The 19240-nt window shown below is 28.0% G+C and overlaps 2 protein-coding genes across 5 annotated transcripts in view; one reads left to right on the plus strand and one right to left on the minus strand.

Moving 5' to 3' along the window:
- Window positions 1-19240, minus strand: part of LOC116773441 (pikachurin) — a 96776-nt gene that overhangs the window by 56421 nt on the left and 21115 nt on the right. The window lies entirely within an intron of this gene.
- On the plus strand, window positions 1192-4523 carry LOC116773442 (alpha-N-acetylgalactosaminidase-like). Of its 4 annotated transcripts, none has more exons than XM_061528830.1 (9): window positions 1192-1551; window positions 1879-2053; window positions 2238-2412; window positions 2779-2876; window positions 3043-3204; window positions 3543-3737; window positions 4051-4212; window positions 4280-4352; window positions 4424-4523. In XM_061528830.1, the coding sequence occupies exons 1-9, from the start codon at window positions 1400-1402 to the stop codon at window positions 4453-4455; spliced, it is 1224 nt and encodes a 407-aa protein (XP_061384814.1). In that variant the 5' UTR covers window positions 1192-1399; the 3' UTR covers window positions 4456-4523. The 4 variants fall into 4 exon arrangements, 3 of the variants coding, with proteins under 3 accessions (XP_061384814.1, XP_061384815.1, XP_061384816.1); XM_061528832.1 differs by having other exon boundaries at window positions 1410-1551; window positions 1879-2030; XR_009753785.1 differs by lacking the exon at window positions 4424-4523 and having other exon boundaries at window positions 3543-3774.

Genomic DNA, 19240 nt, shown 5'->3' on the forward strand with positions numbered 1-19240 from the left:
TTTAATTTTATTCAGAAAATTATAGCGTTATATCAACGTCAACTTTTGTGCTATGAAATTATTTATCGATATTTAGGCTATAGAAATTTTATGAATATATCGTAATGTATGTCTCGTTTTAAATGATGTTGTGTAAAATTTCTTTAGCTTGACTATTCGACGTATTATACTCGAAAAGTTATTAAATTCGCTCAAAATCAAAACATGTCTATGATTAACAAAAATAATATCAAAATAACTATTCTTATTGACCTCCTGCAATTTCTTCGAATTTCTTTGTCAGTTTCTGAACGTATGCATCCTCATAAAGATTTTACTTCCGTCCATAAATAGTATTCAAACCGTAACGGAAGCTCCGCAATTGCGGATACGGAAGTCTGCAGAATCTGCTTAATGGTTAATTATAAGCTACAAAATGGATTTTATTTCATTTCTCACTTCATCATTTTTAAAAGATTGTAGCTGATAAATAGTTATTTTAACTCAAAAATAAATGTGAAAGCGATTACTTTTTTATTTAACATTAAATCAAATTGAATAAAAACATATAAAAGTTTAAGTTTGTACTTACTTAAAATGTTCATTTTGAATAAAATGTCATTTGCTGATAGTTTAATATAGAGTGATAGAAAAATGATAAACCTATTGTTCCAAAAATAGAAGGTTTTACAAACGATAACAGATAAAAAATACGGAGCAAAAACAAACCAAATGTCCCTAAATTCATGTGCTCAAGTGAGCTTAAAATAAGTGTAAAGAAAACTGTTTTATCCTAACATAACAAAACATAAAACGTAGCTAGCTTTCTTCTAACATTTTACAAAGTATCACGTTTAATAAATTTTCAAGGAAATAGATCCAATAAAAAGAAATTCTTTTGAGATCCATTTACTTTTGCAACATAACTTGTAAGACTTATTCTCGGCTTTTTCGACTTCTAGATGAAATTATACTTGGAAGGCTATAAGGCGCAGGGTTCTTTCGACCCTTTACTTAAATCGTCCGGATCGACTGTTGTAAGTAACATTTTATTTTGTTCAACAATTTCTTCAAGGAACGTGACGGCTTGCTTTTGTTATGGCTTTAGATAATATTACGATAAAAGTTTATTTATTTCAAAATGAGGACGAATCTCATTTCTAAAATCGATATATTTTTTTTTATTGTATCAATAAATTACACAAAGTCAACGCTAACGGTTCAGAACACAGCGCCTTAATGTCAAAATTGTCCAGTGAGAATTAAGTAAATATTTAGTCATATTTCACTTCAAGTTATTTTTTTTTTCGAGAATAATATTATTTTAAACGTGTCGAATGTTATATTTGTTTGTATAAACAGACAAATCAAACTTTTATCATTACTATAAGTCACCTGTCACGAAAACTATTATTTTAGAATGTTTCTGTGTTTATTTTTATTTATTGTTTATTTATGTGGTGTGAATTTATTAAATAACGGCCTGGCACAGAAGCCTCCCATGGGCTGGATGTCATGGGGATACTATATGTGTGGTGTGGACTGTAAAAGGAATCCTCATAAGTGTCTTAAGTATGACTTCGTAAATATTGTTATTTTCATATCATTATTAAATAGATAGCATGGCCAAAAGACCTTCAACTATTTTGATAATTTGGCTAAATGAAAGTCTTACCTAATATAAATATATGAGCCCTAAAGAAAATAGATAACTTACATGAAATATCACAGATATACTCTATTAGTTATGTGTCTTATATGGCACCAATTATAAAGTATTTGAACAATATTTAATATTGTCACATTCATCCCTATATTAATGATTTACACAATTACACAATACACAATTAATCTGTGAAATAAACCTTTATAATCATCTGTATCATATTAATTTTTCAGTGAGGAATTAATACTATCAGTGGTTGACTCGTTTTACGATGAAGGGTATCAGGAAGCTGGGTACGAATATATCATTATTGATGATTGCTGGTCGGAGAGAATACGTGATAAAAATGGTCGTCTCGTACCAGACAGGACAAGGTTTCCGAGAGGCATGAAATTTATCGCTGATTATGTAAACGGCTTATTATTTTCATTATAATCTCCTTATACTAAATGATATGGAATGTAAATATATATGGATAGATAAGAAGTAAATTAAACTAAAAAGATGCATATAGCATCTCAGCTAAATTATATAAATAACGCTATGTTAAATAGAAAAGTATTTTATTATTGTCTGTTTCTTTCATATCCAGATACATGCTAGAGGTCTTAAATTTGGATTGTACACTAATGTAGCGGACACCACATGTATGGGTTATCCCGGTTCAAGAGATCATTTCGCCATCGACGCCAAACAGTTTGCACAGTGGGAAATAGATTATCTAAAAGTCGACGGTTGTTTTGTCAGCGAAGAATATCTTAATATTGGTATGTTCGATGAGACAATATTAATTTATAATAATAAAACTATTTTAATTACCATTCCAATATTTTTGTTACTTGAATAAAGTCCTTTTGTTTGTAATGAAATGTATGACAAAATATTATATATATATATATATATATGTGTGTGATTTTTATGTTTAAATATTTATATACCTTGACATAACTATATACTATAATTCTATACTGATATTATAATATAGTTTTTAATAACTTGATTAATAAACAGTATCATGAAAATGATCTTTATTAGAAATGATTTAAGTTCACTTTAAAAATGTTTGATAAAACTGTACATAATAATCATTTATTGGATAATAATATATGTTTATAAGTCATACAAATTTACAGCCTATATAAAGCTTGGTGCGCACCTAAATGCCACTGGTCGCCCCATACTATATTCCTGCAGCTGGCCTTATTATATAGAGTTTATACACCATAAAACGGTAAGCACACACTCATGATTTATTATATTAATAAAGTAATAAAAGTTTTTACATTTCAGTTTTATAACTGAATTTTTATACTTAAATGTTATCTAGGGTTTCTTTTTTTTATTATCTATAACATTCAACGGTAATAAAATATATATTTACTGTGGCATAATCCTAGCCAGATTATAAAAGTGTGGCTGAATATTGCAACATGTGGCGGAATTACCACGATGTGGCTACATCATGGGAGGCAGTTAAGGCCATTATAACACACTATCAAGGGGTATATAACGATATTAATGGTTATCATGGACCAGGCCATTGGAATGATCCAGATATGGTTGGTACTTTGTGTACTTATATATATATATATATATATATATTTAAAATTGTGGTGTGGACTTGTAAAAAATAATATCTATTATGCCAACATCAAGACAGATTTAATTTTATATATATAATCTACATACTGGTTTTATTTACATAATTTAAATAAGGTTTTTTTATGGTATCTCTATTTTATATATAAAACCTCTTTGTTTTGAAAACCCGAAAAGATCCATATTTTTGTATTAATATTTGTTATTTCTCCTAAAAAAAAACATGCAAAGAATTTATACTGAAGGCAGTTTGACCAAGCGTTTTATTTATTATTATTTAATAAATATTATTTGACAGTTAATATTTGGAACTAATTCGCTGTCGGAGAGTCAGAGCAGAGTACAAATATCAGTATACTCAATGCTTGCCGCACCGTTGTTGTTAAGCTGTGACATGAAAAATATTAATGATTACGAGAAACAGATGTTACTTAATTTAGATCTAATAGCGATAGGTCAAGACGATCTGGGGATAATGGCGCGGCCTTACGCGGTATGTCCTCAAGCATATACTGACTTCAGGATAGGAGGTTAATAAGACAAGCTATACTCATCTAACAAAATATTTCAGTTGCTTAAGAGTTATAAATTCAATGTTTGAAATAAATTTTCATATAATTAGTAACTAGACTGTTGATGATCTTTATATATTTTGATTATATTAATTTAGACATTACTTCATTAAAATCGAAGTTTTTTTGAATATATCTAAGTCAGTTATAGTCAGTTATTTTTTTTTATTTATAATTTATTTTCTTCAAAGAAGCTCTGTTTTTATTTAAATACATTTTTCTACTATTTAATAGTTAGGTTCAATAACGCTATGGGTGAAGCCGCATTTACCGCGAAAAGGTGACAGGTATCACTCCATCTCTTTCGCACTTGTTAATTTACACAATAAAGAGCATGCTGCCTCTTTCACTCCCGGCCATTATGGAATGAATTCAACTGACGTTTATGTTGTCATGGTAAATTTTAAGTTATTATTTACTTAAAAGTATTTCATTTCATTATTATAATATATTTCATTTTCAGGATGTGTTTTCTAAAGTTTTTTTAAAAAACATCACAGTAAAAGATGTCATACATATTAAAGTCCCGCCTGAAGGTAATTGTCTTTTTGATCTTTATTATTTTTTTTATAACATCTTTTTTAATTTTTTTTTTTTTTTATTTCAGATGTCGTTATGTACACGTTGTTCCCGCTGTGATTGTATTAGAACCTACTTCGTCGAATTTATTAAAATATATTTGTCTATATTTATTTACACATCATTGATTGAGTCTTTATTTTTTTGTTAAGATACATCTTTATACATCTTAATCAATTCTATAATGACGCCATTTAAAGCACTACTAATAGTTTTTTTATAATCATGAAAAATATGAAACAGATTATATAAACGTCTGTAACTATTATTCTTGTCTAATAATATTTTTTCATATATTAGTCTGAAATGCAAAAAAAGCTTACAAATACAAAGTAGAACTATTAGTTTTTCATATGAAGACCACAAGTTAATTACTTTAGTAATAAATAAATACATATATATATATAGATAATTTAATATCTTAAGCTACACATTTCTGATATGGTTAGTTGTTTTAAATATGGCCGTCATTCGTTTAAAGACGTGCATAGTATATTCTGCCAGTGTCGTGACATTTCTTATATAACAGCTATGACAGCAACTTTGATAAGAAAAATATATTGACAAACATAAAATAAATAAAAAAAGCCTTCTGCAATATTTAAGTGAGAATCGCACTCGAGTCGGTTTAACCATTTTTTGACATTTAAGAGTTCAAACTTACAAACTAAATTGACAATATTATCATCTTGCTTACTAATGCGTTAATAACGTGTCTCAAAAGTTTATTTTACATGTCTAGAGACAGCATTTAGAATTTTATTTATGTCGATATTTAATATTTTTATATATGTATTTTATGTCAATATCGTTCATTGTTTAACTATCGTAGAGCCAACCTCAGAATTCAAAATTCAACATAATATTAATTCTGTCACATTAAAAATTTTATTATCTTGAAATACACTTAGTTCTTATCTATCTTAACCACGAGGGGCGCCTGCAAACCAAAAACTGTATTTTCAGTGCTTTTTAATAAACGTTGATATATTACGCTTGACGATTCATAAATGAATATAATATGAGAAATGACTACCTTTATAGCAATAACACAAATTATACTTTTTAAATTTAAAAATTTGCAAACAATTCAAGTTTTAAAACATATTTAAAATCTTTTTCCAAGTATTAAGAATCAAATACCATCTTAATGTATGCCGTCCTTAATCCAAGGAAGTCGATTGTGTTGCCAGTGAATAAATTTACATAAAAAAGGTAGGGATTTAAAAGAATTTCATCTCTGATTTTTCCTCCACAACAGGAAACTTAAATATCAGATGAGGGTTTATATTATTATAAAATGATATAAAACGTGCTTTGGATTTTTATTTCCTTGTTGCATGAAAATTGGATTCTTGTATGCAATTCGTTGCCAGTATTTTATTTTTTAAGGAAAGTGTTAGTAAGGGTAATTGTTAACAACGAGGATTTTAATGTTTTTAATTTAATTATTTTTCGAACAAAAATTGTTACGGTTTTAAGTACACATTCAGGAAGGAGTTCAAAAGGAAACATACTATAAAATTATTTCAATGTCACGTGTTAATAATTGTGAAAATAGGTGGCCTAATTTCACCATAAATAAAGTATCAAATTTATTCATTGTTCTTTACTTTAGTATTATAAAATATTTTTAGTATAATGTACATACAATATATTTAATCTAAAGTATAACCTTGTATTATTAGGGCGTGTTGAGCTGAAACTTTCAAGACCTACCTGTCACAATGACAGTAACAACGAAATCAGTGATAGTAAAGACTTTAGTACAACGATCATTTGCAGAATATAAAATTTTAATTATGCTCTAACAAAAAAAAATACTAAGTTCAAAGAGAAAAAAAGTTAATTACTATATATGCATTCAATTTATTTTGGAAAAATATAGATTGAACCTAAATAATAAGGCTAATTAGAAGTTTTTTAGCTCAAAACCTTAGTACTTAATAAAGGTAGACTTATATAACTTTAAACTGTATGAAAATTATATTTAATATTAATTTTACCGTACAATCATTTTGAATTTCATTGTTTGTTTATATTAAATTTTCTTATAGCATTGTTTATAGACCGCCAGCAATTCAATACGTGTGAGCTTGCTTTATTGCGTTAAGCGAAAGGCATTTTAATTGCTATGTAGCGTTTATATGGTTAGTTTCTTCTGAGCATTCTATGAATAAATTTACGCATAAGGATAATAAACATACGTATTTTTGATGTAAAAAGAATTCACGTTTGTATGGATTTATATAGTATGATTAACTTATATACATTATATATTCAAAAATATATATTTAATTACAACTTCTGTACAATTTCTAAACGCATATGACATTTGTGATCATATGACAGTATAATCCGAAGATCTTATATCCGACCTTTTAACGACAAAACTGAACTAAGCGGGCCTACGTGATCGACATACACAGACATTTCTTGTAATCTGAGAAACTGTAATAAGGCTATATTTTGTCATATCTAGCTTGTGTATTATTGAAAATGAAGGTTGAATATTTGTTTACTATATAGATTGAATATTTGTTGGCTGAATAATTTGAATATTATTCTTTTTAGCAAAAAATCCGTTTATAAGTTTAAAAAACATCCCTGTAAATACACGCTAACGTTCAAAAACTGCAACATGTTGTCTATGGTAATGGTCAAGGAATAAGTAAATGAATATATAAAAATATTAATACGTTTATAACGTATTAATTTCATGTTATTTTATTAGTTTAGCGAACTCGATCTCTGATTGAATCAGTATTCCAAATCAGTACGTTGTAATTGAGGGCAAATCCCACATTAACAGTCATAACTATAAAAGAATAATAAATTTCCTGGAAATGTACATACCTAAGACTAAACTATTGCTGCTTGAGAAAATCCGTTATAAGTGAAAATTCTTCTTTGACAAAATAGTTTAAAAAGAAAAAAATATGTCTAAATAATTCCTAACATTAAACAGTAATTAAGTTAAAAAACTTTCATATAAGCTAGGATGCATTTTCATAAATGTCTATGTAAGATTATTTAAACAAAAAAATCAATTGACCATTTCAAATATGGCATACAAAAATTAGTTTTCAATAAATTAAAGCGGTCTTCTTCATTTTTTTTTATCAATAAAATATTCAGATTAATTAAAAAAAAATTATATTTGTGAAATATAACAAATTAAATCAATATTACTATGTTAAGTCAAAACCGACGATAAACAATTTACAACTCTGATACTGCATTCAACATAACTGACTATAAGTTTAATTATATCAAACAAGCTGGCAACATCTAAACTTACAAGTCAAAGTTTGTTGAATCAAAGGATTGAGATATGTTTATCAAAAGAGGTTTGTTTTAAAAAGTTTTAATGGTCAAAATGAAGGATAAATAAAGATCAAACATTAAGACGATATCTTATTTAATATTTAAAATTAAAAGGGTGAGGTTAAAGAGATATCAAGGTCATTTCGCAGAGTAAATTTTTTCGATAACAAATTACTTTTAGTATCGAATATCAAGTCAAAGTCAATAAATTTGAAACTTTCCTTTATATTTATTAATTACTCTAAAGTCTTAAATAACAATTGATTGAAAGGAGGTTCATTTCGGTATATTTGTGGTATTTATATAAGTATTTTATTTAATTTCCTGTCTAATCTTTTTACGTTCTTGTAAGATACATTCTATGAATATTGATCTGTAAATGAAATGCTGTATGCGTTGATAAAGGTCATTTTATTTCAAGGATTGGTCGCATTTCTTGTATCTAACTTTTAAAATCTTACAAAGAATTTTCTTATTTTGGATTCATTTATTTGTTAAAGACAATTCAATGTTTACTGTTTGCGACTTAATACAAAAAATATTACACAATTCATTGCGTTTGCGATCATATATGCAGATAATAAAATTTACATATTTGTCATCTAAATATATATAAATATAGATTAAACTCAACTTATTTAACTTTTATTACATTATTTAAGTCAAAACTAAATGAATACTTTATTAGGTAATTTTATTTATTTTGTTTTAATAAATCAGTGACAGACGAATTATTATTATAAAACAGGGAACGAATTATAAGATTTCATTTAGATATTCGAACATTTACCATCATTTTGAATTATCGAACTCATTTCTTTTGAGAGTATCAATATAATATATGTGAATGAAGAACTGTCAAAAGTTTGACAGAACAACCAAGTGGTAATTTTAAAATGTCAACACTTTCAGAATTAAACCCTTATGAATAAAAATCTTTACTTTATGATGAAGTTATTTACAAATTTCTTCAGCGTCTCGGAGTGGAAAAATATACTTCATATATGTTTTGCGATTACAAACTTATTTACAGTTGGTATACTAACTGCGATCGATATATGAAGATAACAGTGTTCAAACTACGAAGTTATGTTTGTCCTACAATTTAGTTTATCTTTTACTTAAGAGGTATGTACAATGATTTCAGGAGCTGTCTTAGGATTTATTGATTATTATAATAATCACCGCAATTTAATGCTTTATCCTAAATATAATTTGGTAATCCATAGACTTATATTTTAATATAGCAATGTCTAATAAAATTTGGCAAGGAAAAATTTACATTCAAATATTAATTATTGAAAATAAAAGTTATTTAAATAATTAAAGTAAGTTGTTTTAAAATAAATTATTTTTCAATCCTTTTTATAGATTGTACACTGGCAATTGTTTTTATTTAATATTCTCTAAATGTAATTTTTATGACAAATTGTTTATGTAAATATATTTGGAAATAATTAATTGTAAATGGTGTTTGAAATAAAGAAATTAGTAAGCTCTCGTCATAATATAATTTAATAAGGATAATAAATTTATAGGAATAAAAGGGGAATGTCAAATTTGACGTGATCAATTTACGACGTATTGATCGGTAAAGTGTCAGTTATCTGACATAAATCATTGGCTTGAGGTTCATTTTTACGTAACAAGAGATTGAAAAGCTGCTGTAATATAAAAAACACCGAGGTTATTTCACTTCAAAAATGTTATTCTATTTAACGTGCTGAAATGAATGAAATAAATATGTACACTTAAGTGTTTTGTATCACAAAATATATATAAATTAGGAACAAAATATACATTTAAACAATGTCGATTATTTCTAACAAACACGATAAGGTTCTTGAATTTTATATCAGTTGCAATTCCACACGCAATTCAGATTCCTTAAAGGAACAATGATTCATTTAACGGTCATAATTTTTTTTTTAATTTAAAACGATTTTATTAACAAGGTATCGAAAGAATGCAAGCGAAATTCTTCTGTAAGTTAATACTCCGTTGAACTATTCCCGGGCAGGTTTTGATAAATTTATCAAATAAAAAACTATTTTGATGTTACGTTAAATAATGAAAGGTAATTTAAATGAATCAAATTATATATTAATTTGAAACTACGAAGTCTAGTGATTTAGTTTGTATGAAATCCGTTTAGAAATCAGTTAGTATTTATATATATGTATATATTAAATCTAGTTTAAACAACTTCTAGATTCGACCCGTATGTTTGTTTTGCACCCTTTTCTATGAAACTATTGATCACATACAAATGCGGGTGTCACACTTTCAGCTGTGAAAATAATTAATCCCTAAAGGTTTATATAAATATGATTCAATGAAGACTTTGTATAATAAAAGTTGTTTCTTATCATTTCAATATAACCAATAATTGTTGAGTTTACTAAAAGCAGGAAGTTTCCGAACGATACTGGCAGATGCTCCGTTTGGAAATTAACAAAATTGCGTTGAAATTTGTATCAGTTGTTTGATATTTGGTAAGTTTGAAGCCAAAGGCGCCATTTGGAGTTATATAATGTATAGTCTATTTACTTACAGCGACCAACTTATATTACTAATACAATAACTAGACTATATTCTATATTTTTTTATTATCTGCGTTTTATGACATCTGTCAAAAACAGAAAACATTTTAAAATGCTATTAAAAATAATTATAACTAGCATTCAACTTATTTGCAATAATGGGATTGCATTTGTTTTGTAATAAAAAAATATATAATTTCAATAGGACATTAAAGAAATAAGATTATAAATATTTTACACAACTCTCTAGGCGATGCCTTTCATTATTATGAATTAAAATTATTATCATTATAATTTTTCTGAAAAATACGAGACGCTGGCAAAGTGAACAGATTGACTTATAACAAAAAAAAATCTAGAACAGATTTGAAGGTTTATTTAAATGTATTTAAAAAAGGAATTACAGAAAATATTAAGAAAGAAATGATACCAAAATACAAGTAGTGAATGTTTTATTTAAGTTACATGTGATGTATGAAATAGCAGAGCGTTTCCGTTGACTTAAGTGGAACAATAGATATCGATTTACGGTCTCCATTCGTTCATTCACCTCAGAACACTTGTAGGGGCTCGTCTTGTTTACGTTCACGCTCGTGTGTTACCGGCTTTATTAATTGGATATATTTTTTTTTAATAAATAAAGCAGATGTTTGATTTGTATCACTTTACAGCGATCCTGTGTATTAATTTTTTTATATTCTTTGGAATATACGTTTGAAAATATTACGTAAAATAATTTAAAATAATTATAGTTCCTATAATATAAAGCTTTGGTATAAATACAGGGTAAATAGATTTAATTATCGTATAATTTGCTTATATTTAGGGTAAAAATTATTATCGACACGTCATTATTTGTGATTTTTTTTGTGTTATATATTTAAAAACGTATATAGTGTATAATAAACTAATTGTCCGATATAAAGAAGATTCTTTGAACCCGTTAAGGATAGATAACATGTGCATCGCGTAAATCAAATATCTTTGAGTTTTAATGTAATGAGGACCCTGTAATATTAAAATTGTGACAATTGTGCTCTTCGAATAAATGAAATCAGTATGTTGAATCGTATAAATTTAATCTTGTATATAACAAGTCTGGGATCTTTAAAGCAAAATAAATCTTTATGTATTTTTAACATGACATTAAGTCGACCTACTCTATATCAACTTAATTATATTTTGGAAAATTCTACTTAGAAACTGATCGTTTTGAGTTTTTTTTTAATTTGATATATAAAAGCCTGTGTCAAATAAAATATCTGTCTATTTATTTATAACCGAGAACTGTATGATTACCATAAGTTTGCTTCGACAAAATACATTAACTTTTTCGACTAACTACACACGGCGCGTTGAAAGTTTTTTCATTCATAAATCTTGTCACATTATAGTATTAACGTAGGTTATTGAATGGAAAACGGGAAACGATACGTAAATAGCGTGGCGATGGAAATTTGCGGTTAGCGTAGAGTAAATACCGTAAATCATTTAAAGGTTTAAACATAATTATGTACCTAATTGCGGCTATCAAAGACCTTTGACACTACAAATATTAAAAAAAAAAACTGTCAACGTCAATTGACCGATGATTATTATGTATCAATCAAAATGTAAATCCAGTATATTAATAATAACTCTATGATAACTTATATTTAAATTTAACAAACTTGGATGGAGTTCGCTCAAAGCTCAATCAGAAGATCCTATTCCTTCATAATCGTGTTACGCCTGGTTTAAATGATTTTAGACGTTCAATATCCCAGGATATATAAATATAGATTTTGTATATACTAATAACATTCAAATGTAACTGAAAATCGTGTTAAGAAAAAAAGAAAGCTCGAATGATCGTCTTAATTCGTTTGTTGAAAAAAATAAATAACAAAAATGAAAATAGCTTCTTTTGAAAGTCCATAAAAAATATAGTTCAGTATTACAGATATTTTTTTTTTTTTTACGAACGTAAATAGTTTTGTGTTCCGAAAATTTATATGACATATAGAACGTGGTTTTGTAATGCCAGTTATGTGTCTCGACGATAAAAATGAGCACACCGCATGATACAACACCTCAAGACACTTGAGGCTTGAGACGTGAGGCTTTCGGGGTTCGGTCTAGGGTTGACACCTTCCAAAACATCAGAACATAATAGGTAAAATATAAAAACTCATATAAAATCAATTATAAATGATATTTTTTTGGTACAAAAATTCACGTAAGAACATTTAAATCTAAGAATGTGATTACTTTATTTATAAAAATACAAATATATTGCCTAAATAGTTTTTATTATATGGTATTTCGGTTGGTAGAAATGTTTTGATAAAAAAATCTGTTCTTTAACTGTGACGGCCCTAGTCTGAAGGACATTAAGGAGGTTTCACTCGTGTCTTCTAAGGTTTTTTGACCCATATACCACATTTAAATCCAACAAAAGACAAAGATTTAAATTGATAATATTTCAAATTAAGTTTATTCCGTTTATTCGTACATTTTATGTTTTAATAGCGTTTAACTATACTTCACGTATTTTTAAATAATTTATTTTAAAATTAAAAATTTTTTACAGATTTTTTTGTTGTTTTAAAATATTCTATTTTTATTTTCTAGTCAGAGCGTAAGAGACATTTGGTACACAAAAATTAGCTCAAACCTAACAAAAACGTAAAAAACATTTTTAAATGAAAACTTTTTGTACAGTGATGTCCATCAGATATGTTAAGGCATGTATTCGCAGAATTTTATCCCATTAAAAATTAATATATATGTACATAAATATATATATTTTAAATTATAAATCATTCATAAAAGAATTAATGCAAAATTAAATTCGTCACTGTACAATTTTATTCAACACTTGCTTTGATTCGATCTCACCGAACAAACGAACTTACAAATGCAAGTCGAACAAAACGTCTTACTGAAATTGGCAGAGCAACGATGTTTTTAATTGTTTTAAAGTTCTTAAACCAATTAATTTAAATTAATTATTCCATCCCACGACAAGGCTTGACCTTTTAGAGTGGATTGAAGTTTTGCTATCGAGTTAGGCTTAAATGAGTTTATATAAACGCGCATTGGACGTTTTCCAACAGCAATTACACGGAATTCACTCGCTTTAAGTAGCGATAATTCGTGAGTGTATGAGATCCTGGCTCACTTACATTCAGTAAAATAGTATATGCTTATTTAAAGAAATGTCGTGAATCTTTTTCTTAGAAACAATAATATAAATACATAGTATAAAGAATTTTCAAAATTATATTTCTTTTATAACATTGACGCGAAAATTAAAATGTCACCTTAAAAATGACTTTAGCTACGACCTTGCGGTGATCGCGTTTATATATCACACGATAATTAAGAATTTTATTAAACAATCCTCTATCTAAAAGATGACTAAATTGTAGGACAAAATTAACTTCGTCGTTTGAAAACTGTTGTCTTCATATCGATGTATAGATCGCAGTTAGTCTAATAACCGTAAATATACGCAATGTATTTTTTTTTCTAATTTCACGATATAACTGGCAATCTCGCTTATATCTACAAGTCTCGCTTTTGGTTGTCATACAGAAACACTCGGGTATTCAACTTGATGTGAAGGTCTTTAATCGCGTTCTGTGAACAGAGGTCTATTTAGAGGTATCACAAAACTGATCAGATAAACCCACCTCTTTCCATTTGATGTAGGTAACCCAAAAAACTACAGCGAATTCCCATCAAAACTTCATTTACATAACTAACAGGTGAGGCACCTTTATGTAGATGGGGTATAAGGCTCTGATTAATTCATTCTTTGCGGGAAGCTCTTTACAGGTTCTTCTCGAAATTTTTAAATTAAAGTTTCACCTTTTTCGAAATAATAATTATTATACGAACATATTTATATTTTATTAAGGATTAATATTGCTTAATTATGTTACGATTGTCATTATTAGTTCATTAACGAAGACAATTCAAACAATATTAGGAATTCAGGTAAAGAAAACCGAGTTAGACGTCTGTTTAAAAAGTAAATATCAACACTCGAGTCCCTTTTGTTCTGTAATTAACATTTAAATAGTATACAAAACAATAATACGGAAGGTGTTTAAAATGGCTGTATTTTGTTGTTATACTGAATAATTAATTTTGTTAAATTACCTCCTTATTTGTACATAACAATTAATTTTAAAAATTTATCACTATAGTAAAAAGTTATGATAATACTATTGCTATAATAGATGCCTCAAAAGTTTTTTTTTTTAAACGACTACATAATAACCAAGTTTAACATTATTCAGCCAATATTTTCATGAATGTACTTACTATATTCTAAAACTATTATATACAAATGTAAACAAATTATACATGTAAATTAACTATCATAAATGTCTCAAAAATCGTATAAATCAGTCGTCGGATCCGGAAGTAGTCTAGCGGCGGATATGACGCCAGCGAGTGACAGTTAATATCCGTCGACGTAACTATAGATCGGCCATATTGCGTTATCTTGGAATGGTGTTAGCAATCATAACAAGAAGTGATTTCGCAAAAAACTATTTTTGTGTTTGATCTCGATTATGATTACATTCGATTTTTTTTCACATAATTACAGAAATTTAGATTTAAAATTAATATAACTTTAAATTGATCTGTCTTTAAAAACCCGCTATTCAACTGTGTTGCTATTACAGCGTTTATTTAGTAAAATTTAAAACTATTGTTTTTCGTATCTAAATCAAGATGTCTGCACATTGGCTGTATGATATACGGAATATAGATAAAATATTTAGTCCATGATACAGAAACCAAGTTTATAGACCTACTTGGAGGCTTCACAGCGGATGACATATGTTAAATTCATGAAGGTCTCTATAACTCAAATCTGTCATGACAAATTCAGATTCCTGTTTGTACTTCCTGTGACACTCGGATAATCAGTTACGTGGTATTTTCGCATAAATAAAACTAATATTTTCGGATTAGGTACTACGCGTAATTTTATTATTTTTTTAAATTACATACTCGGAACGTTTAGATTACTTCGCAGCGACCGTGATCACGGGCGGGCATGACAAAAATGTCACACGGTTGTTGAAAGGTAACCAAAACGTCATGAATATGTAGTTTTAGAATAAATAAACCCGTTATACATACCAATATATTAGTTTTATTTCAATCAATACACGCGAAGGTTCGACTCATTTTAATATTTTGCATGTTTAAAGATTTAATTAAAAATAAATAATATATTACACGTACGCTTCGTAAAGTTTGGTTAAAAGAATTCTGCTGACATCGTATCTAAACAAAACAATGTTCTAGACCTTTAGTAATGTGAATTATTTTGTGAAAATAAGTATTATTAAGGAACTATATTTCAGGATAAAACTAGAGCTTATATATTAAGTCTAATGCCAGTTTTAATAAAGACCTACACGGAATCATATTTTCATTGTTATTGTAACGTCATCGTTATGTCTTAGTTTGTATCCTTAGTAAGGGTTATCATGGGCAAACTACACACAGACAGTTTGCTGTTAATCATTAATTTTTTTCGCTTAATTATCAAAGTATATGAATGAAATACTGGAAAGCCTCCGTTAAATTCGTCGTTGTAAATTCGTGGTAAACGTATAGAAAGAAGTTGTAGGAATTTCCAAAAAATTGTACTAGTGTTTACAAACGTTGCTCCTCGAAGAAAATGATATATAGAACAATGTTTAAGTTTAGTTTTTTGGGCACAATTCACAAAAACCTATATTCCATCTTCACAATTTCCTTATCCTACTTAGACATCGTTCTTCCTATATCCTAATCTAGAAATAAAATCCGTTTTTTCTTTTAGAGTACGTCTCATATGTGTCATGTTTACCACGCAACTAAAGAATGATAAACTTTACATAACCTACCTAATGTAAACTACTGATCGTATATGCATTTAAATATAATATAAGAAATCCTAGTGAAACTATGAATGAATAGTTCGTATGTTCTTAGACCCCCCATTTTGTACAGCGGTTATTATCTGCAAGGGACGTCTGGGAATTTGTAACAGATGGTTCATTAAAACTAGTGCCTATTTAGGAAATCTGATGTTTCATGCTATGTCGCTGAAGCCTTTTTATTGTCCTATTAAAGTATTCTCCAAAATCGTTGAAGTTTAGGGTAACGTCACTACAACCAAAAAGTTTTTATAACAGAGGAGGTTATATATAAAATTCACTTTAAAAATAATGATTCTCTTTTTAAATATTTTATCATGTGCAATACTCTATTATGTTTCCCGATAAAATTGTAATATAATATGATTCATTTTCTAGAACACTCTGTAATCTGTTGAATAAACATATTATGAGGATTTGACATACATTACATTTTATGCAAATTATTAACTATATTTACTAATTTTTAATATACATAATACATATATATGTTTTACGAAATAAAAGCTTTACATGTTTTAATGACTTTTTTTTTTAAATAAATAATCTGTAGTTCTGGAAGAAAATAAGTTTTTCCTGTATGACCTCATGAATCATTAGTTTCTGAACATAGTCTACGCAACCGAAGCCGTTTATTTAGGCTTGGGTGATTTACATTTGATAAAGAACTCAAAACCATGAGGCTGACAAGGTCTGGTCTAGCTAATTAAATTATTATCTGTGGAATTTTAAACATTTATTCGTCCAAATAAACATATTACGTTGTAAAGCAGAGACTAATTTATAATTCGAATTCAATTTTACGTTCCATTTTTTCATTCTAAGAAAGTTATAATTTGTTAATGTCAAATAATATAAAAAAACTACGTGCACAGTCAATTCTTGATAATAATAGATACTTCGAGAAATATTTGATATATATATATAGCTATCTTAATTTACCGGAAAGACTTGGTTATTTCAAGTCAATCTAATAGAAGCTTGGATGGCTTTACACTTAAGCTAACCACATGCAGCTAAACTAAAATCCCCACTTTTTATACGATTTCACTTAGTCAAAATACAAAGTATACAGTTTGTCATTAATCATTAATTAATAGTTGATCATTAATCCGTGTTTTTTTTTATATAATCAAAATTTCTCTTCTATAGAAACAAATTGAATTACAGACTATAGCAGTGATCAAAATAAAACAATATTTATATATGTCATAGACAGTTGTCTACAAAGTTGCGATGCTTTATGGTCATAGTACACTTTCGTCAGTACCTATATGTAAATAAGAAAAAAAAAAAAATTCTACGAATAACGACTTATCGTTTCACTCATATAATTTTCTTGTACAACATTCTAAGACAATGAATTCAAATCCGACAATATTTAACAGAAACATTGAAATTATCTGTCCAAAGTAATATAAATATTTATCGGCTGCAGTATTCAGTGAGGGATTTGCTGAATATATTAATATATCTGCTCTGCGTACAGCCACCGCATATACATTGTATACAGATATAATATACAATGTATATATAACCTTAGCACAAGTTTTCGCATCGTCATACTAAATACGAAGCGTTTCGAGTATTCCATTCATAAAATTACGATGACATTATCGTGCTTAAATTAATGTATACAAAAAAAGATGTAACTGTTATTTGCTTCATGTAGACTTTATTGTAAAGACTCAAATTTGGCTAAATAAAGAGAGGAGCTTTTGCAGTGGAGGTGAGCGTTTGACGCGCCTTTTATGGGGGCTGCTTAAACCTACACCTGGGTCGCAACTCCCAGGCACTGTTGAAGCTCTCGTTGCACCGCGATGGACCCGACACCCGCACTGTGAATCCGTTGAATGCTGAGAGGTTTCGTCTCGTCTGAGTACAGGTTTCATGTTGAATACCTACCTATCCATTCCGTATATACGAATGTTGACGACTGTTTGTCTATCACAAAAAAACTCCAGAACAATTAATGGTAACGAGTGGTCATATTGCTTATGTATAAACACACAAGGACTGAATTGTAAACATTTTGATGCATTTTATCTCTTAATATATCTAATTTTAACCCAACAAATGACAAGAATCTAAGCAAGTGTTAAAATTTAAAAAAAAATGTCATCACTGCGAAATCTGTGACAGAGTGCATTTTAATTACTTAAGAGTGAAATTAAATTATTAAAAAACTATGTTTAAAATTTCGAATTATGTCAAAATAACGTACGCCAGAAAAGCATTACCTCGCTTCAGCAATTGGTCAAAAATATGGAGAAACGTCAGTCATTACTCGGAGATAGTAGTATAATTTAACTCATATACTGTTACAGTTGAATCTAATTAGGTTCGGATGTAGAATGTCTGGTATTCACGCAGCTATGCGCGGTCTAGCGATGAATAGTTCATATTTATAGATCTTACACAATACACTTGTCAACATGACAATTTAAATGACAGTTCAGTAATGGGCATTAATCACGTTTTGAAACAGTCTGTGGTTGTTTTATGTAAATTTATTATATATAAGTAAGAGATATCGGTGTATTTATGATTCTTTATTTTTATTTTCTTTCTTCATCCGTTCATTAATATATAATGATATATCTTTTTAATATTATATTTTATATTATTTTAGTCAACTTTGGTCAGAATGATTTATGATTGGTAAATCTTCTAACTGTAGGAGATTAATGTTACATTCATTGTCGCCAACGCTTGGGTAATCCTCACAGATAATAAATATCACGAGGAATATTTCGTGTAACATTTTAATTGTATAACATTTATATTTTACTCAAGTATATTTTATTCTATAGTTCGAGAAATAAAGAAAACAAGATATAATGTGCCTAACAGCAAATAATATTTTCTTAAAATAATAATTGACTGGAAAATTATCTCTTGTAATCATTCTGAATACAAAATTTCATGTAAATTTGTTCCACAGTTCGGACTTAAAAATAGACACACAGGCATATTCAATAACCCACACACGCACACAACAATATATTGATAGCAATCAATGAATTCCTGCGCCCTGTAAAC

The sequence above is a fragment of the Danaus plexippus genome, assembly GCF_018135715.1.
Source record: "Danaus plexippus chromosome 22 unlocalized genomic scaffold, MEX_DaPlex mxdp_33, whole genome shotgun sequence".
Taxonomy (NCBI): Eukaryota; Metazoa; Arthropoda; class Insecta; order Lepidoptera; family Nymphalidae; genus Danaus; species Danaus plexippus.